The 15,517-nt window shown below is 34.4% G+C and overlaps 1 protein-coding gene across 1 annotated transcript in view; it reads left to right on the plus strand.

The window, feature by feature from the left end:
• Positions 1-15,517, plus strand: part of LOC144374779 (adhesion G-protein coupled receptor V1-like) — an 87,074-nt gene that overhangs the window by 36,329 nt on the left and 35,228 nt on the right. The window contains 9 exon segments of the mRNA XM_078037515.1: positions 197-435; positions 2,527-2,675; positions 4,441-4,642; positions 5,123-5,342; positions 7,516-7,755; positions 9,117-9,266; positions 10,285-10,336; positions 10,339-10,757; positions 14,953-15,096. Coding sequence (XP_077893641.1) covers positions 197-435; positions 2,527-2,675; positions 4,441-4,642; positions 5,123-5,342; positions 7,516-7,755; positions 9,117-9,266; positions 10,285-10,336; positions 10,339-10,757; positions 14,953-15,096 — 1,815 coding nt within the window.

The following is a 15,517-nucleotide window of genomic DNA, read 5'->3' on the forward strand; positions in this document are numbered from 1 at the left end:
AAGTATTCCCTTGTTCATAGTCTAAAGTTTTTCACAAACACATTAAATTGCTCCTAACATTATTTTAACATATAGCATATACTTTATAAATTCATGTTTAATTTCGACATAATCCTGGTAAATAGTCTTTAATTAGTGATAATGTTGTCTGGTAGATTAGACATACAAATCAAATGAGAAAATGCTTTTTGCCTAGGCTAATGTCATGATCATCCGTTCGGGTGGATATTTTGGCCTGGTGAGACTCTGGTACAAGACTGTGAGCGGGACAGCAGATGCTGGCTCAGATTTTGTTTCTGCATCAGGAGAGCTCCTCTTTGAAGCCATAGAGACAGAGACGGTGAAGAGTCTGCTTGTTGAAATCCTTGATGACGACCATCCTGAAGGCCCTGAAGAATTTTCTGTAGCAATTCTAAAGGTGGAACTCCAGGGAAGGTAAAGAAAAACAGGAAATGAGTAAAAAAGAGGGAGAGAGAATGAATAAAGCTACATGTGTAGACACCAATACTGAGGCGTACAACTATTCTTTTCTTGCTGTTTTTCAACCTATGTGATGTTCCAACAGCTCATAGAAGGGAAATTATGAAAAAGACTAGGTGTTATTATTTGCACTTTTCTGAATTTTAATTTTTCTTTTGAATGTACAGAGTATGTGGCTCTGATCTGTGAATTCATTCAGAGCAGGCAGGGAATGAGCATGACACTGTGTCTAGTAATCTGGTGAGGAGAGATCCTAACTGTTCTCTAGGTCACAGGTCTGCTGGGGTGGCAGAATTTGCTTCCTGCTATTTCTGTGCCTGAGAAAGAACTGGAGGGAGGGGCATCTTTCATTGTGTATCTGAAAGCTATATTGTTTTCTTATGGGTGGTGCCCAACATCAGTTTTAAAGTGGGGAAATTTTTGAGTGGAAGATGGTTGGCCATTAATGTGCAATATGTTTTTAGTGAAGATGAAAATTTAACCATCATGAGTCTCTTTCATTCTCTGTTTTCATGGAACTGGCTCAGTTGATGAGATGGAAAACACCCTTAGCACATACTTGAGTACCCATGGTTGAACAGCTCACAGGTTCAGCAGCTTTGCAAGCTCCTCTCCTCTGCACAGCTTACAAAGGACACAAAGGGGGTCCTTCCACTAGAATAGCTTTTGTGTTTATAGGAATCTGGAACAATTTTTTTTGTATATGAAAATAGTTTTACATTTGTTACATAATTTTGTGCTTTAAAAACTTTTTAAACCAAAATATTTCTCTCTCAGTGACTTAAGTAGAGGGTACATCATCCTAGCTGGGAGAAAAATGTTTTGTGTTTACTTACAATTCAAATCTTTAATTTCCCAGAAATGATTCAGTGACTGGCAATGGGAATGAATTTCTACACATATTAAATATGTTAAAAGTCAAACTGGTCACCCCTTGAATCGAATAAGTTCATTTTGGAAGAAATAGCTAATTAAATGTGAGATCATATGTGTGTTATTGATTGATTATAAGGGGACTTAAATATTTTTGCCTTCTTGGCTTTTTAAAAAAGTAGTTTCTACTTAAGTTTAATTCTGGGAAAGAAGTGTGTCCTTCCAGATAAATTTCTGGACTTCCTTTGATCTGAAAAAGAAAGTAGTATAGCACAGTGTTTTTTCCTTGTTGCCTACTCACTAGAATTACTACTACTTTGATACTAGTGTATGGTAATCAGCTAATTTACAACCCATCTCAGAGTACTGATAATAGTTACTATTATCATTTAATATTTTAATCCTCAGTTTTCCAATTTTGCCTAATACAAAATATTTATTTACCACTTTTCAATTTTCAGTACAAGGTAGGTGATAAATATCAGGTAAACAGAATTTGAGAATTGTAAGGACTAAAATCATTCACTGTCATTTTTTTATCTTTAGAAAATAAAGTGTCATAAAGCCCTGTAAGTCAAAGCCTGTTCCATGAGAATAACATCTATCTTAAAATATGTCTTTTGTAGAAATGTTATTATATAAGTAAACTGCCCTCAATATAGAGGAATTATAATTTCATTAAAATATTTTCTTAAATCTTGATGGTTTAACTTGAAATTTAATTAACAAAAAGATACTCCTTATATTTTTAAAGCAACTCTTGTAACCTAGCAATGTAAACCTCACCCCTACCTGGTTTACTCTCTGAGTGCCCAAGGCTCATTACTATACATGTGCTCAGAAGTGATCTCCAGAGGTTTGTCTTATTTCAGTTGCTTCCAAATTTTCTAATAGATTTACCATGTTCACATTGCCCAAGTTTAGTGATTTTATATTAGTTTTGGTTTCATGAAGGTGCCAGTAATTGGGAGAAGCACAGAAATCTTTTCAAAACATCATTAAAAAAAAGGAGTACCTTAGTGTTGAGTATCCTTAAAAGTATTACAATACTTAATAGAGCTAAGTTACAGGAGCTAAAAGATCCCAAAGGATCTTTCAATTCATGCTAAGCAATTATGTATTTGTTATTTATTTTTTGTGTTTTAAAATTTTATTTTTTATGACTTTCCAAAGAGGATATGATTTTACCATCCAAGAAAATGGACTTCAGATAGATCAACCTCCTGAAATAGGAAACACCTCTGTTGTTCGAATCATAATAATGAAAAATGATAATGCAGAGGGAATTATTGAATTTTACCCTAAGTATACTACTTTCAAAGGTAAGTCCAAGTGGCTTACTTGTATGTTTTCCACCATCTTCTCAATTAGAAAGTGCCTGAACATAGTATTCAGTTTGAATTTGCATATGTAAAATTTTCTTGGTTTGGTGTGTATGTGTGTGTGCACACACATATATACCTTTATATTTTTATACTTACTAATTTTGAAAATGTTTTTAATTATCAATATGAAGTCTTGAACCATTCTGTGTATGGCAAAGCCAAATGGTTAAAAATAAGTAATTGTAGAAAAAAAATTATACTTAACCTTAGGATTATTAAAATGTTTCAGTTTTAAACATTTTAATGAAAACTTCTCTAAATTATTTAATTTCCTATGTCATAAGAAATTAGTGAATATTCACTTTTTAGTGAATAATTACCTTTGAAATGACTTTGTTATTGGTGCAGGTGGAGGTAGTGTCTGGATCTTGATCCTATTTTTGGAAGTAGTTTGAGTATCACTTTCCCTTTGTAGAAGTTCCCTTCTATAGAAAAAGAGTACAGAGAATTATGGCTATATCCCTTTCTAGGGAGAAAGAGAAAGCTCCCTTTCTAGGAAATGGTTTTATTCAAAGGAAGAATATAAGGGGAATGAAGGGAAGGGAGGGGAAATGGTAATAGGAAAGACAGTAGAATGAATCAGACATAATTTTCTTATATTCATATATGAAGACACGACCAGTGAACTCCACATCATATACAACCACAAAAATGGGATCCTAATTAGAATAAGTTATACTCCGTGTATGTATAACATGTCAAAATACACTCTACTGTCATGTATATCTGAAAATAACAAATAAAAATGCTATTTAATCTGAAAAATTAACATGTTATCTTGCTTGGGCAAGTAATTTGTTGGCTCCATTGTTTCTGTCAAAATTCTTTGGTTATCTCGACATTTTTAAAGTTCATCAAAAAATAATTTAAGGAATTGGTTAATAATGACTTTTATGGGTAAATCATGCAAGATATTACAATTTTCTGAACTTTAGTCTACAACTAGTAAAAGTTGTGTTGAATTTTTGCATGAAGAAAGAAATAGTATTTTGACTATTTTTTCCGTTTCTTAATTTTGATTCACTCTCTTTTCAGGAATCATGGGGTAATACCTCTCTATATATAGTTTTTTATGTAAGTGCACTCTTATTTATCCCTAGATATGTGAACTATATGAAATGATATTTTAATATATTGAGGTTAGTAGAGCTCAAGTAGAAATAAAGATTTTAAAATTAATTTTTAAATTGAAATCAAGCATTGAGGTTGCATTTTCATATTCACAGTATATTTTAAAGGACCTGAAACCATAACAGAATTTTTATGTAGATTTTTTAAGTATTCATATAAGTAGCATACATTTTATTTATTTATATTATTATCTTTAAACAAACTATTTAGAACTAATCCATATAAAATTTGTAATCCATATATAAATTTGAAGTTCCTTAAGTCCAGCTAACATTGTCTTATAAACCAAGTCTTTATGTTTGTACATGGTACACAGAGAAGAAATGCCTATACTAATGACTAAATAGGTTGTGTGGATTCTAACCTTTACTGTTCACTATAACTTTCAACATCTAGTGAACTACATTATTCCTAAAAAAAAAAAAAGAGTCATGAAATTTTCACTAATCGTTTTTAAAGTGATAGCTTGCCTTGTCACATTATGTTTAGTTACCTAGTTTAATTTGTCTGAATCATATAAAAGTTGGTTGCTTTTTCCGGTGTACCAGTTAACTCCCAGTTCCCCTTACAGTGGAGGAGTATGTTTGAGCAACTGTGATCCCAGTGGTGAGGCTGCATGGAACTTATGGCATCGTGACTGCTGATGTCATCACCCAGAGCTCCTCTGCTGTTCCAGGGGGCGTCAGTTATATGCTGCACAGCAGTTCAGTCACCTTTTAGCATGGACAGAACTTAAGTTTTATAAATGTCTCCATCACTGATGGCAGTGAAAGGTTGGTAATCCAGGAAACTGTGCGGGCCCACATAAAACATGATATTGAGATCTGACTCTAACATGCACCCATAATACATGTCCCCATTGAGAAAGAGCAGATGAAAGACTTTAGGGGATGTTGGGCATAGGGAAAGGGGTCCAGGGACCATCATTGTGTATGTGTTTCCTTTCAAATAGGAGAGATAATTTCTATTTCTGGAGACTTAAAAACTCTAATCAGAATGTGGAAACATCCTTCAGTACACTGCCTTAAGCCTTAAGCAACTGAAAAGAGAGGAGGAAAGTCTAATAACTGTCCCAGGTTATGTAATATTGATGCTGACCATTCATGCTTTCAGTTAAGCACCCTCTTCTTCCATTTGGAGTCGGACTACTGTGCCTTGAATATGTATGATCAATTTGGAAAATGACTAGTTATTTGGATTTTACAAGCATTTTAATATGTTTAGACCCAGAATTGCTCCTTCTTGCTATGCAGTGAATTTGAGGAGCCTTTTGAAATTCTTCTCACTGGAGCTACTGGTGGAGCGATCCTTGGGCGCCACCTAGTGAGCAGAATCACCATAACCAAGAGTGAATCTCCATTTAGCACTATAAGATTTCTCAATCAAAGCAACATTTCTGTTCCTAACCCCAATTCCACAATGATTTTATCCTTGGTCCTCAAAAGAACTGGAAGACTCTTAGGGGAGATTCAGGTAGAGTTATTCTTTTTTTTTTTTGGTTTTAAAAATAATTTTTGATAGATTGTATATAATTTTAGATTTTCTTCTCCAAATATATATGCTTATTCACAATCAATAAATAGTATTTATTAATTACTTTGTATGGGTAAAATGGTTTCTGGATAAGATTAAGTACATAAAAGTGTATTGGACATACATCTATCCTCAAGGAATTCTTGAGAGCAAGTTAATGATTCTGTTTAAATTAATAACTTCAACAAATATTTTTTATTTTTATGTGTTTTTTCTTTCCCGGTACCAGGGATTGAACTCAGGGGCACTGAATCACTGAACCACATCCCCAGCCCTTTGGCGTGTTTTATTTAGAGACAGTGTATCATTGAGTTGCTTAGTGCCTTGCTAAGTTGCTGAGGTTGTCTTTGAACTCGTGATCCTCCTGCGCATCCTCTTAAGAGCCACTGGGATTATAGGCATATGCTTCTATGCCCAGCTTCAACAAATATTTATTGGGAGATTTCTAGGTGCTGATCCTGTTTTAAGTACTAAGAATATATTTGTGAATTAGATCTCTTATGTGTTCTTACAGAGTGCTCACTTTAGAAAACATCATTAAACAATAATAAAATTAGTAAAAACACATTATCTGATTACAATTAAGGCTCTGTTTATAAAATTGGGAGATACATTTGTGAATGACCGGCTGTCTACTTTTCTTTTTTGTGTGGCACTGGAGGCTGAACTTAGGACACTCTATCATTGAACTTTACCTGAGCCCTTTATTATTTTTTCATTTTGAAATGGATTTTGCTAAGATTTTGGCCTTGAACTTGCAAACATCCTCTTTAGCCTCCTAACTAGCTGGGATCACAGGCTTGTTCCACCACACCTGGCTGCTGGCTACCTTTAATTGGATGTTGAGGATATGATGTTGAAGCTGAAGGCTGAGGGCATGTAATTGTTAGAGAGTTAAGTATGTGGGAGTCCTGCAGAGACATAGCCTGATGTGAGTTAGGAGAGGTCCCAGTGGTCAGGGCTTGCAAATAATGGTACAAGAGTACAAGATAGATTAGAGGGCTCAATAGGTATTTAATCACATAGAATCTCCTTTTCCAGGTGAAAGATCAGTTCTAGTTGAAAATAGGATGCTATTACAGAGACTTAAGAATGGGAATAATGTCATGGATTGTCATCGAAAGCATCTCACACTGACTACTGTTAGGAAAGTGGTTTGCCATTGAAGCAGTGTAGAAGCACCAGGATTAAGTTAGGAGGCTATTGCCCTCTGCAGAAATGGTGGTGGAAAGAGATGATCAGTGAATAGATATTGAGTGTGTTTTGGAGGAAAATTCACTGGGTTCAAATTGGAGACTGAGAGAAAGAGAGGAATCAAGGATACCTTCTAGAATTTTAGTTTGAACAATTGGCTAAATAGTACTGTTTACTGATATTCAGAAGTTTGGGGGTGAATCAGGAGTTCTGTTTTACCATGTTAATTTGAGATACTAGTTGACATGCCAGTGGAGGAGTCAAGTAGGCAGGGGAGTGTGTGAGTGCATGCACAGCGTGTGGTCAGGGCTGCGGCACAGACTAGGAATGCACTGACACTCAGAGAGTTGTTTGAAACCTTGAGATCAAAGAGTGTAGATAGTGATGTGGAAAGTATGTAGCTGAGCCCTGGGCTTCTGAAATTTAGCATTCAGAGCAGAGAGCTAGCAAAGAAGACTGAAAGTAAAGGAAGAAGAAAACCAGGAAGGCATGTGCCCTGTAAGTACCATACAAGCCAAGAAAGATAGCATATAGTGTTGTTGGAAGATCAAGTGACAAGCAAAAACAAGTGCCCTGTTTTTTTCCTTCATAGTTGATATGAAAAATATGAAATTTGGAATTATTGAAATTTAAAAATACATTTATTATAATGTGAAAATTTGTTACTTGTAACAACTTATGAAGATTTCTGTTCATTTTACAATAGGAATTTAACTACATAGACATGCAGGTTATATTTGCAAATGCCATTGTTTTATTAAAAAATAAGCTGATGAAGTAGGAATTCTCTGGATTTATCCTATAATAGTTTTGTAATATATGTATGTTAGTTTTTTTCTAATACTACATATACTGCAATAATCCTTTGGTTAAAACTAATCTTCTCTATTAAAAAATTTAAAAAAAAAACATTTTGCAGGTAAACTGGGAGATAATAGGACCCAATTCTCAGGAAACCTTACCACCACAGAACAGAGACATTGCAGACCCAGTGAGCAGATCATTCTTTTTTGGAGATGGAGAAGATGGAGTGAGAACCATAATTCTGACAATCTATCCTCATGAAGAAATTGAAATTGAAAAGACCTTTGTAATTAAACTTAAACTTGTGAAAGGAGACGCTAACTTAGACTCCGAAGCTAAAGATATTACATTAACTGTAAGTCTGACTTTACCTACAAAATTTCAGATTTAATAGATTTATCAAATTCATTTATAGTGTTTGAAACTCTATATGCTTGTGTTGAATTGAAAATTATGAAGCCATAAGAAGTCATAGTAATTCCAACAGATCAAACCCTTTTATTTTTATGTTTGTTCATGACATAGCCTGATTATTAGCAATTTTTAAAAAGTTTTAAGAGAGTGATACTTATTTTACAATCTTTGAGAAAATTTGTTTGGCAATATTTGCACTTTTACAGAGGAAGTATTTGTTATGTCATCTTTGTCTTCAAAATAAAGAAAAATTATTAATGTGCTATAAATCAGGTTTTTTGAAGGAAGAATGCACTTGTTTGATTAACACAATGATTTGGTATTATATTAGACCTGGATTCTATATATGTGATATGAATCACCTAGTCATGAGGGCCAGAATTACTGGGAATTAAGTAGCCCCGTATTAGTAAGCTACTGAAAACAATGTACAGAGAGAGAGCACTATTTGATTTTTTTGTTTGTGTGTTTGGAAAATACTCTTGTTTGAGAATCTACTTCTGTCATAGTATTCTGAAGAAAGAGAACCAGTAGGACACATACACATAGAGTGATTGCAAAAGAGAAAGAGATTTTAAGGAACTGTCTCCTGTGATTATGGGAGTTGGCAGGCAGGAGACCCAGGAAAGAACTGAAGCTGTCTGTGGGTCTTGAGTGGGAATTCGTGGGGCAGGCCAGCAGGCTGCAAACTCAAGCAAGGTTCCTGAGTTACAGTTTTGAGGCACAGTTTCCTTCTGCTGCAAGAAACATCAGTGTTTGCTTTTCAATTCTTCAGTTGGCTGGAAATGACCACCCACTATAGAGGCTAATCTCCTTTATTTAGAGCCAGCTGATCCTTAAGGTTAATCATATCTATAGAACACCTTTGACAACATCCAGACTGTTGTTTGAGCAAACAACTGGAGGTGTAGTCCTTCCTATTTGAGGCATAAAATTAAGCAAAATTACAGGGCATTTTTGCCTCTGTCCACTTCATGTCATAGCTAGAAAATTAAGATGAATAAAGCAAAAATTAGGTATCAAATTCATATCATTTTCAGGTTTTGCAAATTATAATTTTCTGCATACTTGTTCCCATTATTTTTATGGAATAAAAACCTATTCATCTTAGACAACAGTTAGTATAGTAGTTTACTCTCTTTTTTTAATCAAGTAGGTAAGCATATTATAGTCAAATGTTATTTCTATGTTTCTTCTATTTTCTCGGCTTATTGGTGCATTAATATGTTGGATGCTATAATTTCATCATAGTTGTTTATTTACTCTGCTCTTTTAATGGTCTTTATTTATTTATTTTTTTAGATACAAAAGTTTGGTGATCCAAATGGAGTTGTTCATTTTGCTCCTGAGTCTTTATCTAAGAAGACTTATGTGGAGCCACCAGATTTGGAAGGACCACTGGTCATCATTTTCCTTGTCAGAAGGGTGAAGGGCACCTTTGGAGAAATTACAGTATTATTTTTCATTTGATTTTTCCAAGTACACCAATTTACCTATTGAATGTGGTCAAGAGTGACAGAGAGCCTGCATTTTTCTTTAAAGTTTTTGAAAAACTAAAATTACTTGGGTTTTTGAGATAAATTGAGAGGCTTCATTTAAGCACCTCTGGCCTCTGCAGATCTCATCAAATCTGGTTTTCTTTCTGAATTCAATATGATTACAGTTAGTGTATGAAGGACCTTTCTCAGGCTTCATTGTGAAGGACTGAACTATTTTGTATTTTATTTCTTTTCTGTGTAAGCCTCTTGATTTTTTTAGAAATTACTTATTACATTTTTTAAGGCTTTATTTATCAACAGGATATCTCCAGTTAGCAAGTGTTTTTTAAGGGGTTGCATTTGTGTGTTTATTGATATAAACTGAGGATTCTCTTAGAAGTTCTCTTGGTATTTGGCTAAAGTCAATGACAGGTATTTTTTTTGCCAGAAAAATATATTTTGTGAAATTTCTGCATACAGTTAACCTCTCTTCCAGTAATGGATATTAACTGGTACTTCTTCAGTTGAATTTTTATAGTTTGGAGTTCAACAATGCTTGGGAATTAATGATAAATTCTTGATAATTTATAAATATTCCCTTTATATTTAAAATAAACAAAATCAAATTCTGATGTGAATCATCAAATTTTCTACTTATTTTTATTTTAAAATATCATATATGGTTCACTAATTAATGTAATTATGGAATTGGTGCGCTAAAATTAGTTAAATTGCTTTTCTTTCTTCAAAATATTTGATTATTTTAGAAGTAGGTCAAATAGTGAGAATTTTAAATCATGTTTTGCAAATTACAATGAATGCCTGAAGTGATTCATATACTACACAAACTTACATATACTTAGAGGATTTGGCTTTGAATGTAATGATGCACAACAAAATTTATTTTTATACTTTATAAAGGGATATTTAATTTATTTGGTTTAATATAGTGGATTATCTAACTTTGTTGGAATTTTTCCCTTTTATTTTAGATTTACTGGGAATTAAGTAGTGAATTTGATATCACTGGTGACTTTATTTCCACAATGGATTTTTCACCATGGCTGATGGAGACACTGATGCAAGCTTTGATGTTCATTTGCTGCCAGATAATATACCTGAGATAGAGGAGGACTGTGTGATGCAGCTAGTTTCTGTAGAGGGAGGAGCAGAACTGGATGTGGAAAAATGCATCACATTGTTCTCTGTGTCTGCAAATGATTATCCACATGGAGTATTTGCCTTGTATCCAGATCACCAGTCAATACTTATTGGACAGGACCTTATTAGATTTGTCCAAATTAATATCACCAGGCTTGCTGGCACATTTGGAGATGTGGCTGTTAGATTTCGAATATCATCTGATCATAAAGAACAGCTAGTTGCTACAAAAAATGCAGAGATGCAGCTGGTGGTTCAAGATTGTGCCAGATATAAAGTTGACATTGTTCCAATAAAGAATCAGGTTTGTGATGTCCTTATTATTCTTTTAGGGAGTCTTTGCTTACCTCATTATTACTTATGAGTCTTGCTTAGACATTTTAACATATCAATGAAAAGGCCTTAGGGAATGCATAGTAATTATTGGACAATGATTTTGTAGATTATAAATGACTAAGTATAGTTATCTAGATAATAGCAGGGATTATTCAATACTTACATAGTTCCAGGATAGTATAGTGAGAGAGACTTATTCTTGCTCTCTGGAACTTGAAGGGCCTGCATTAAGTATAGGAACTGATACCTGCTTCTGTCCTTGAAATTTTGGAAATCAGTATAATTTTTTTGAGAGTATTAAGAAAGAGAGAGTAGCGCATCTCTCTGCCATCATTTGAGCAATAAAAAGGCCTAAATTTCCTGTGGGTCAAGTAGATACTCCAGCAGTCTTTCTCAGTCTTTGAACCCACAGAAAGTGATTTAAGTGACTGTTTATCTTAATCCTTACAAGGATGGTGCAAACCACATCAGTCTCTATGATAGGAGAGAAATTATTTAATTGAATTCTCTTATGATTATGAAAGACTGCCCCAAAAGTAGCCAGATTGCAGTCACCATGTGAAAAATCAGTAGGGTGCATTGTGAAAAATGGGGTGAATCACAAAGTCATCAAGAGAATAAGTTGTCTCTTCTGAGGAACACTGAGGAGTGGAATTCTGAAGCCTTTGAGGAACACCCAAATTGAGGCCATGAAGTTGGATCAGGAATATGGAAGGCCATGCTGAAGAACATGATCACTGCCTAAATATTAGGGCGCTGTTTTCATGGAGCTGTGGTGGCTGTCAGTGTTGGCCAAGAAAGGAGGATAGCAGAGAGACAAGGTTTTTGTCTTAAAGAGGCCTTCCTCTTGTCCCAAACCTGGAAGTGTCAGATGACTGATGGGAAGGTCCTGGGGCTGAGGTTTGGAGGAGTACTGAAATCATAGTATGACCTCTTTCTCTTTGTAGATCCTAATCAAGCAAGAACTATCATAAACAGGGAGCTTGGATTGAATGTGAGATTGCAGTTTCAATTTATGTATGCCTGGTCTTTTATATTCCTAAAAATGACAGAAAGTTTTGAGGTTTACTTTCAACAAATAAAGGGTGGTGGAAAGAGACTACACAAAACACAAAGCAAGAGAGAAATGATGTAGCTTCTTATTTGTTTCATCCATTTTATATAAAGTTGCAATCAATAGAAGAAAGGTGGTCATTCAGAATAAGCAACAAGTCCATTACACTAATTCATGCTTACTGTGTAAGCTTTTGATCTTTTGTGCACCTAGGTCTTTAACTGTTTTTGGTGTTTGATACAAGAGAAAAATGGAGGCTTGTTTGTGAGACGTGGGGTTCATAATTATTACTATGAGCCTGTAGTTTTTTTTTTTTTGAGAAACTGACTTGAAGTCATGGCCCTGATTTATAAATTTCTAAACTCCAAATCCAAAATAGTGCAATACTGGGTAAAAGAGTGGGACATTAAGTTAACCAGAAAATCATTGTATTAAGTCTCTTTTACAAATTAGAAGAAATTTTCAAAAATACATTGTGCCTAAATTATATAACTGGAAAAATTCTCCAACACATTCATAACATCACATTCTGAACAGTCAATTATAAGCTGCTAATGAATACTAGGGGTTATTCTTTAACTTTTTAATGAATAGATTTGTATCATTTTATATATTGCATTAATTTGCCAACAAGCCTTCCACAGAGAAGATTATTGTATTATTTTGTTAACTGATGTGTACAGTTGAAAGTTGCACTCACCTAAAATATATGATATATATTACATAGACTAAGACATTTGATATGCCTGGCTATTAGGTAGCTTTTTGTGGTACCTAGATCACTTTGAATGATAGTAGTTCTTTCTTTTACTTGGACAGCATAATGGCATAGTTTATGAAGACACTTAGATTTCCTAATACCACATTTGAATTATATATAGTGTTCTTAAAATCTTCTTTGAAACTAGTTTGTTCTTATGGTTTCTAATTTCCAATGAACAGAAATAAAATTTGCTAGTTCATGCATACTGAGAAGCTTGCTATATTTTCTTACTATAACTTCTTTCATTAACCTATTTCAAATGCATGGGTTCTTTCTTCTTCACTCCTATAGTTGAGGATGTGTGGTATAAAACTGCACATAATTAGATATTGGTGAGTTAGTTTTTCAAAGTAAATGTTTGGATTAAGATGCAACATGCTTATAAAACAAGGGCAGGACTTTTTTAAGGATCCACTTCCTCCCTCCCATCCGAGATATAACACATTGTTTTTTGAGGTTTGGGATATTATTACACAATATAGTTACACAGCACATAGTGCAGAGTATGTAATTCTCCTTGCTCCATACTTCTGGGTAAAAGTTAGGATTTCAGACAGGTCAGGATAGGTCAACCAAAGGGAAGACAACCAAGACCATGACATGTTTAGTCTGTTGTGATGTGGCTACTTTCAAGTGGGTCTTTGAACAAGGAAAGCTTCTGCTAAGACTCTTGATGTAGGTTTAAGACCTGGACCATGGAGTTTAAACTGTTACCACACTTGTCTAAGAAGTGGGTTCTTAGATGAGGCACACACTGACTGCAGGAACCATTGGTTCACTGAAGGAACATGTCTAGGTTTAAAGGGCTTAAGTGGGAATGAAGGAGGAGATTTACCTTTGTGGTTGGGTCATTTTTTGAGCACTCATCTCTGTGCTGGTGTTTATGGGAAGCAGAACTGATCAAAGATGATTGAGACACAATTCCTGTCATCCTGGTCCTTCTGTCTAGTGTAAGAGAGGCTCACTAACAACCAATTTAAAAAGTATGTGGGTGCACAGGATATCATGGGACTATAAATTCTTTCTGTTTGTGCCCAAATGGCATTAAGAGTGATGAGAAATATATAAAATAGCACTGACGAGGTAGTCTTGGATCAGGGATATAGAAGGCCATGTTGAAGAACATGATCACTGCCTAAAACTTTCAAGTTTCTTTTCAAATTCATCTAACCACTTTTCTGTGGGTAGACCAGTTGTTCCTCAAATCTGCTGTGACCACAGTTCAATTTTAATGTTTAATTCCTGTACTTTGAAGAACTGCTGCATCACACAAGTCTGGGATGGGCCCATGAACAGAGAGTTAAGAGGAAAGGCATCAGGGACTCTGTGTTTATGATGACACCTCATCCTTCATTCTTTAGAAAATGGGAATAAATTATCACTAGCTACCCAGACAGGTGGGGTACACATGATTAAAGTTTAATATTATGATTTGTTTCCTTAACATTTGAACTAAAATTCATGTTTAGTTATGTAATTTCTTTTCACAGTATGACATTGAACCAACAAATATTAGGTGAGTGCTCTGCCACTAAGCTCTCCCCTGGCTCAGAAAATGTCATTTGGAAAGAATGAAACATCTTTTGCCCTTAGGTTGCACATCATTTGAAACTGCTATGGTGTACCCTTTGTACATTTGAGGAAATGACACATGTTTAAGTTAATTATATTTGAAAGAAGAAGAGACTGCATAGAAGTGGTTGCTTTTATATTTAACAAAGATACAAAATTTTTTAGGAATAGTTCAGGTTATTGTACAACTTGGGGTTAGCCATTACCAATAACAATGTTTCTATGTAAAATTGTATTATAAGTTTCAAAAATACTTTTAGTGTAACATCAGTTTGTAAGTTCAGAACTTCCCTTATTTTGTTGGACTTTAAAATTTTGTCCACTGGTAATTTAATACATGATGTTAATAATTTTTATTTATTCAACATTCAAATAATCAAGATACCTAATTCATTGTCCATTTTGAGTAAATCATTAATTCTTTATGAATTAATGAAGAGGAAGAAAGTGGGTTTTGCTGGGTTTCAGGGCCTGATATTATTCAACAGTGTGCTCTTTCCATTCCCTTGACACATGATTTTTTCACCAACACTGCTACTTGATACCTTTTTGAGACTATTTGAGTACACATGGAACGTTTGCAAGTTTTTATACTATGCAACGACTACTCCTCACTTCACACTCTAAATGCTGGAGTTTTTTTAAGACTAAGGTCACACAATGATGAAATTGCTACTAAGGGAACCTCAGGCAGTGTGCTAAAGGCTCACTATATTACTCGAAAAATCATTTCTTAACAACTAAAAAAATGTAATTGATGCTGTTGGTTTCTAGGTCTTTCTGTCACTGGGCTCCAATATCACCTTGCAGCTAGTGACTGTGATGCTCCTCAGTGGAAATGTCTATGGAATGCCAACCATTCTTCATGAAGCAAAATCTGCTGTGCTTCCAGTCCCTGAAGAAGCAGCCAATTCTCAGGTAATTGGCCCTGGTGTGGTACTGCAGCCGACCAGCAGAGGGCAGCTTCACAAGAAGGACCAAGTTCCTAGAGAGTTTCTTAATATCAATCATTCAATCTGAATAATCCTGTGAATATCAAAGTTGACATAATAGAAAAATAATAAAAGTAATTGTCAACTTTCAACACTAGTTAGGAAATATGTTTACTTTTTTAGGGTTTTAGAAAATTTTTTATCTTGTAGAATTTGAATGTAAGTTGTGGAATTTTTAAAATAACAGTCAACCTAAAGTTGAAATGCCCAAGTCTTTCCTTGATATTAACTATTTACTTTTGAGTTACTTATACTAAGTAATTAAAATTAGAATGAAATATTAGTGAATATTTCAGATCTTTTCATGTTTGTCTTTGCCATTCAGGCTTTGGTTTACTGTGCAAGTT

The sequence above is a fragment of the Ictidomys tridecemlineatus genome, unplaced genomic scaffold (genome assembly GCF_052094955.1).
Source record: "Ictidomys tridecemlineatus isolate mIctTri1 unplaced genomic scaffold, mIctTri1.hap1 Scaffold_88, whole genome shotgun sequence".
Lineage (NCBI taxonomy): Eukaryota > Metazoa > Chordata > Mammalia > Rodentia > Sciuridae > Ictidomys > Ictidomys tridecemlineatus.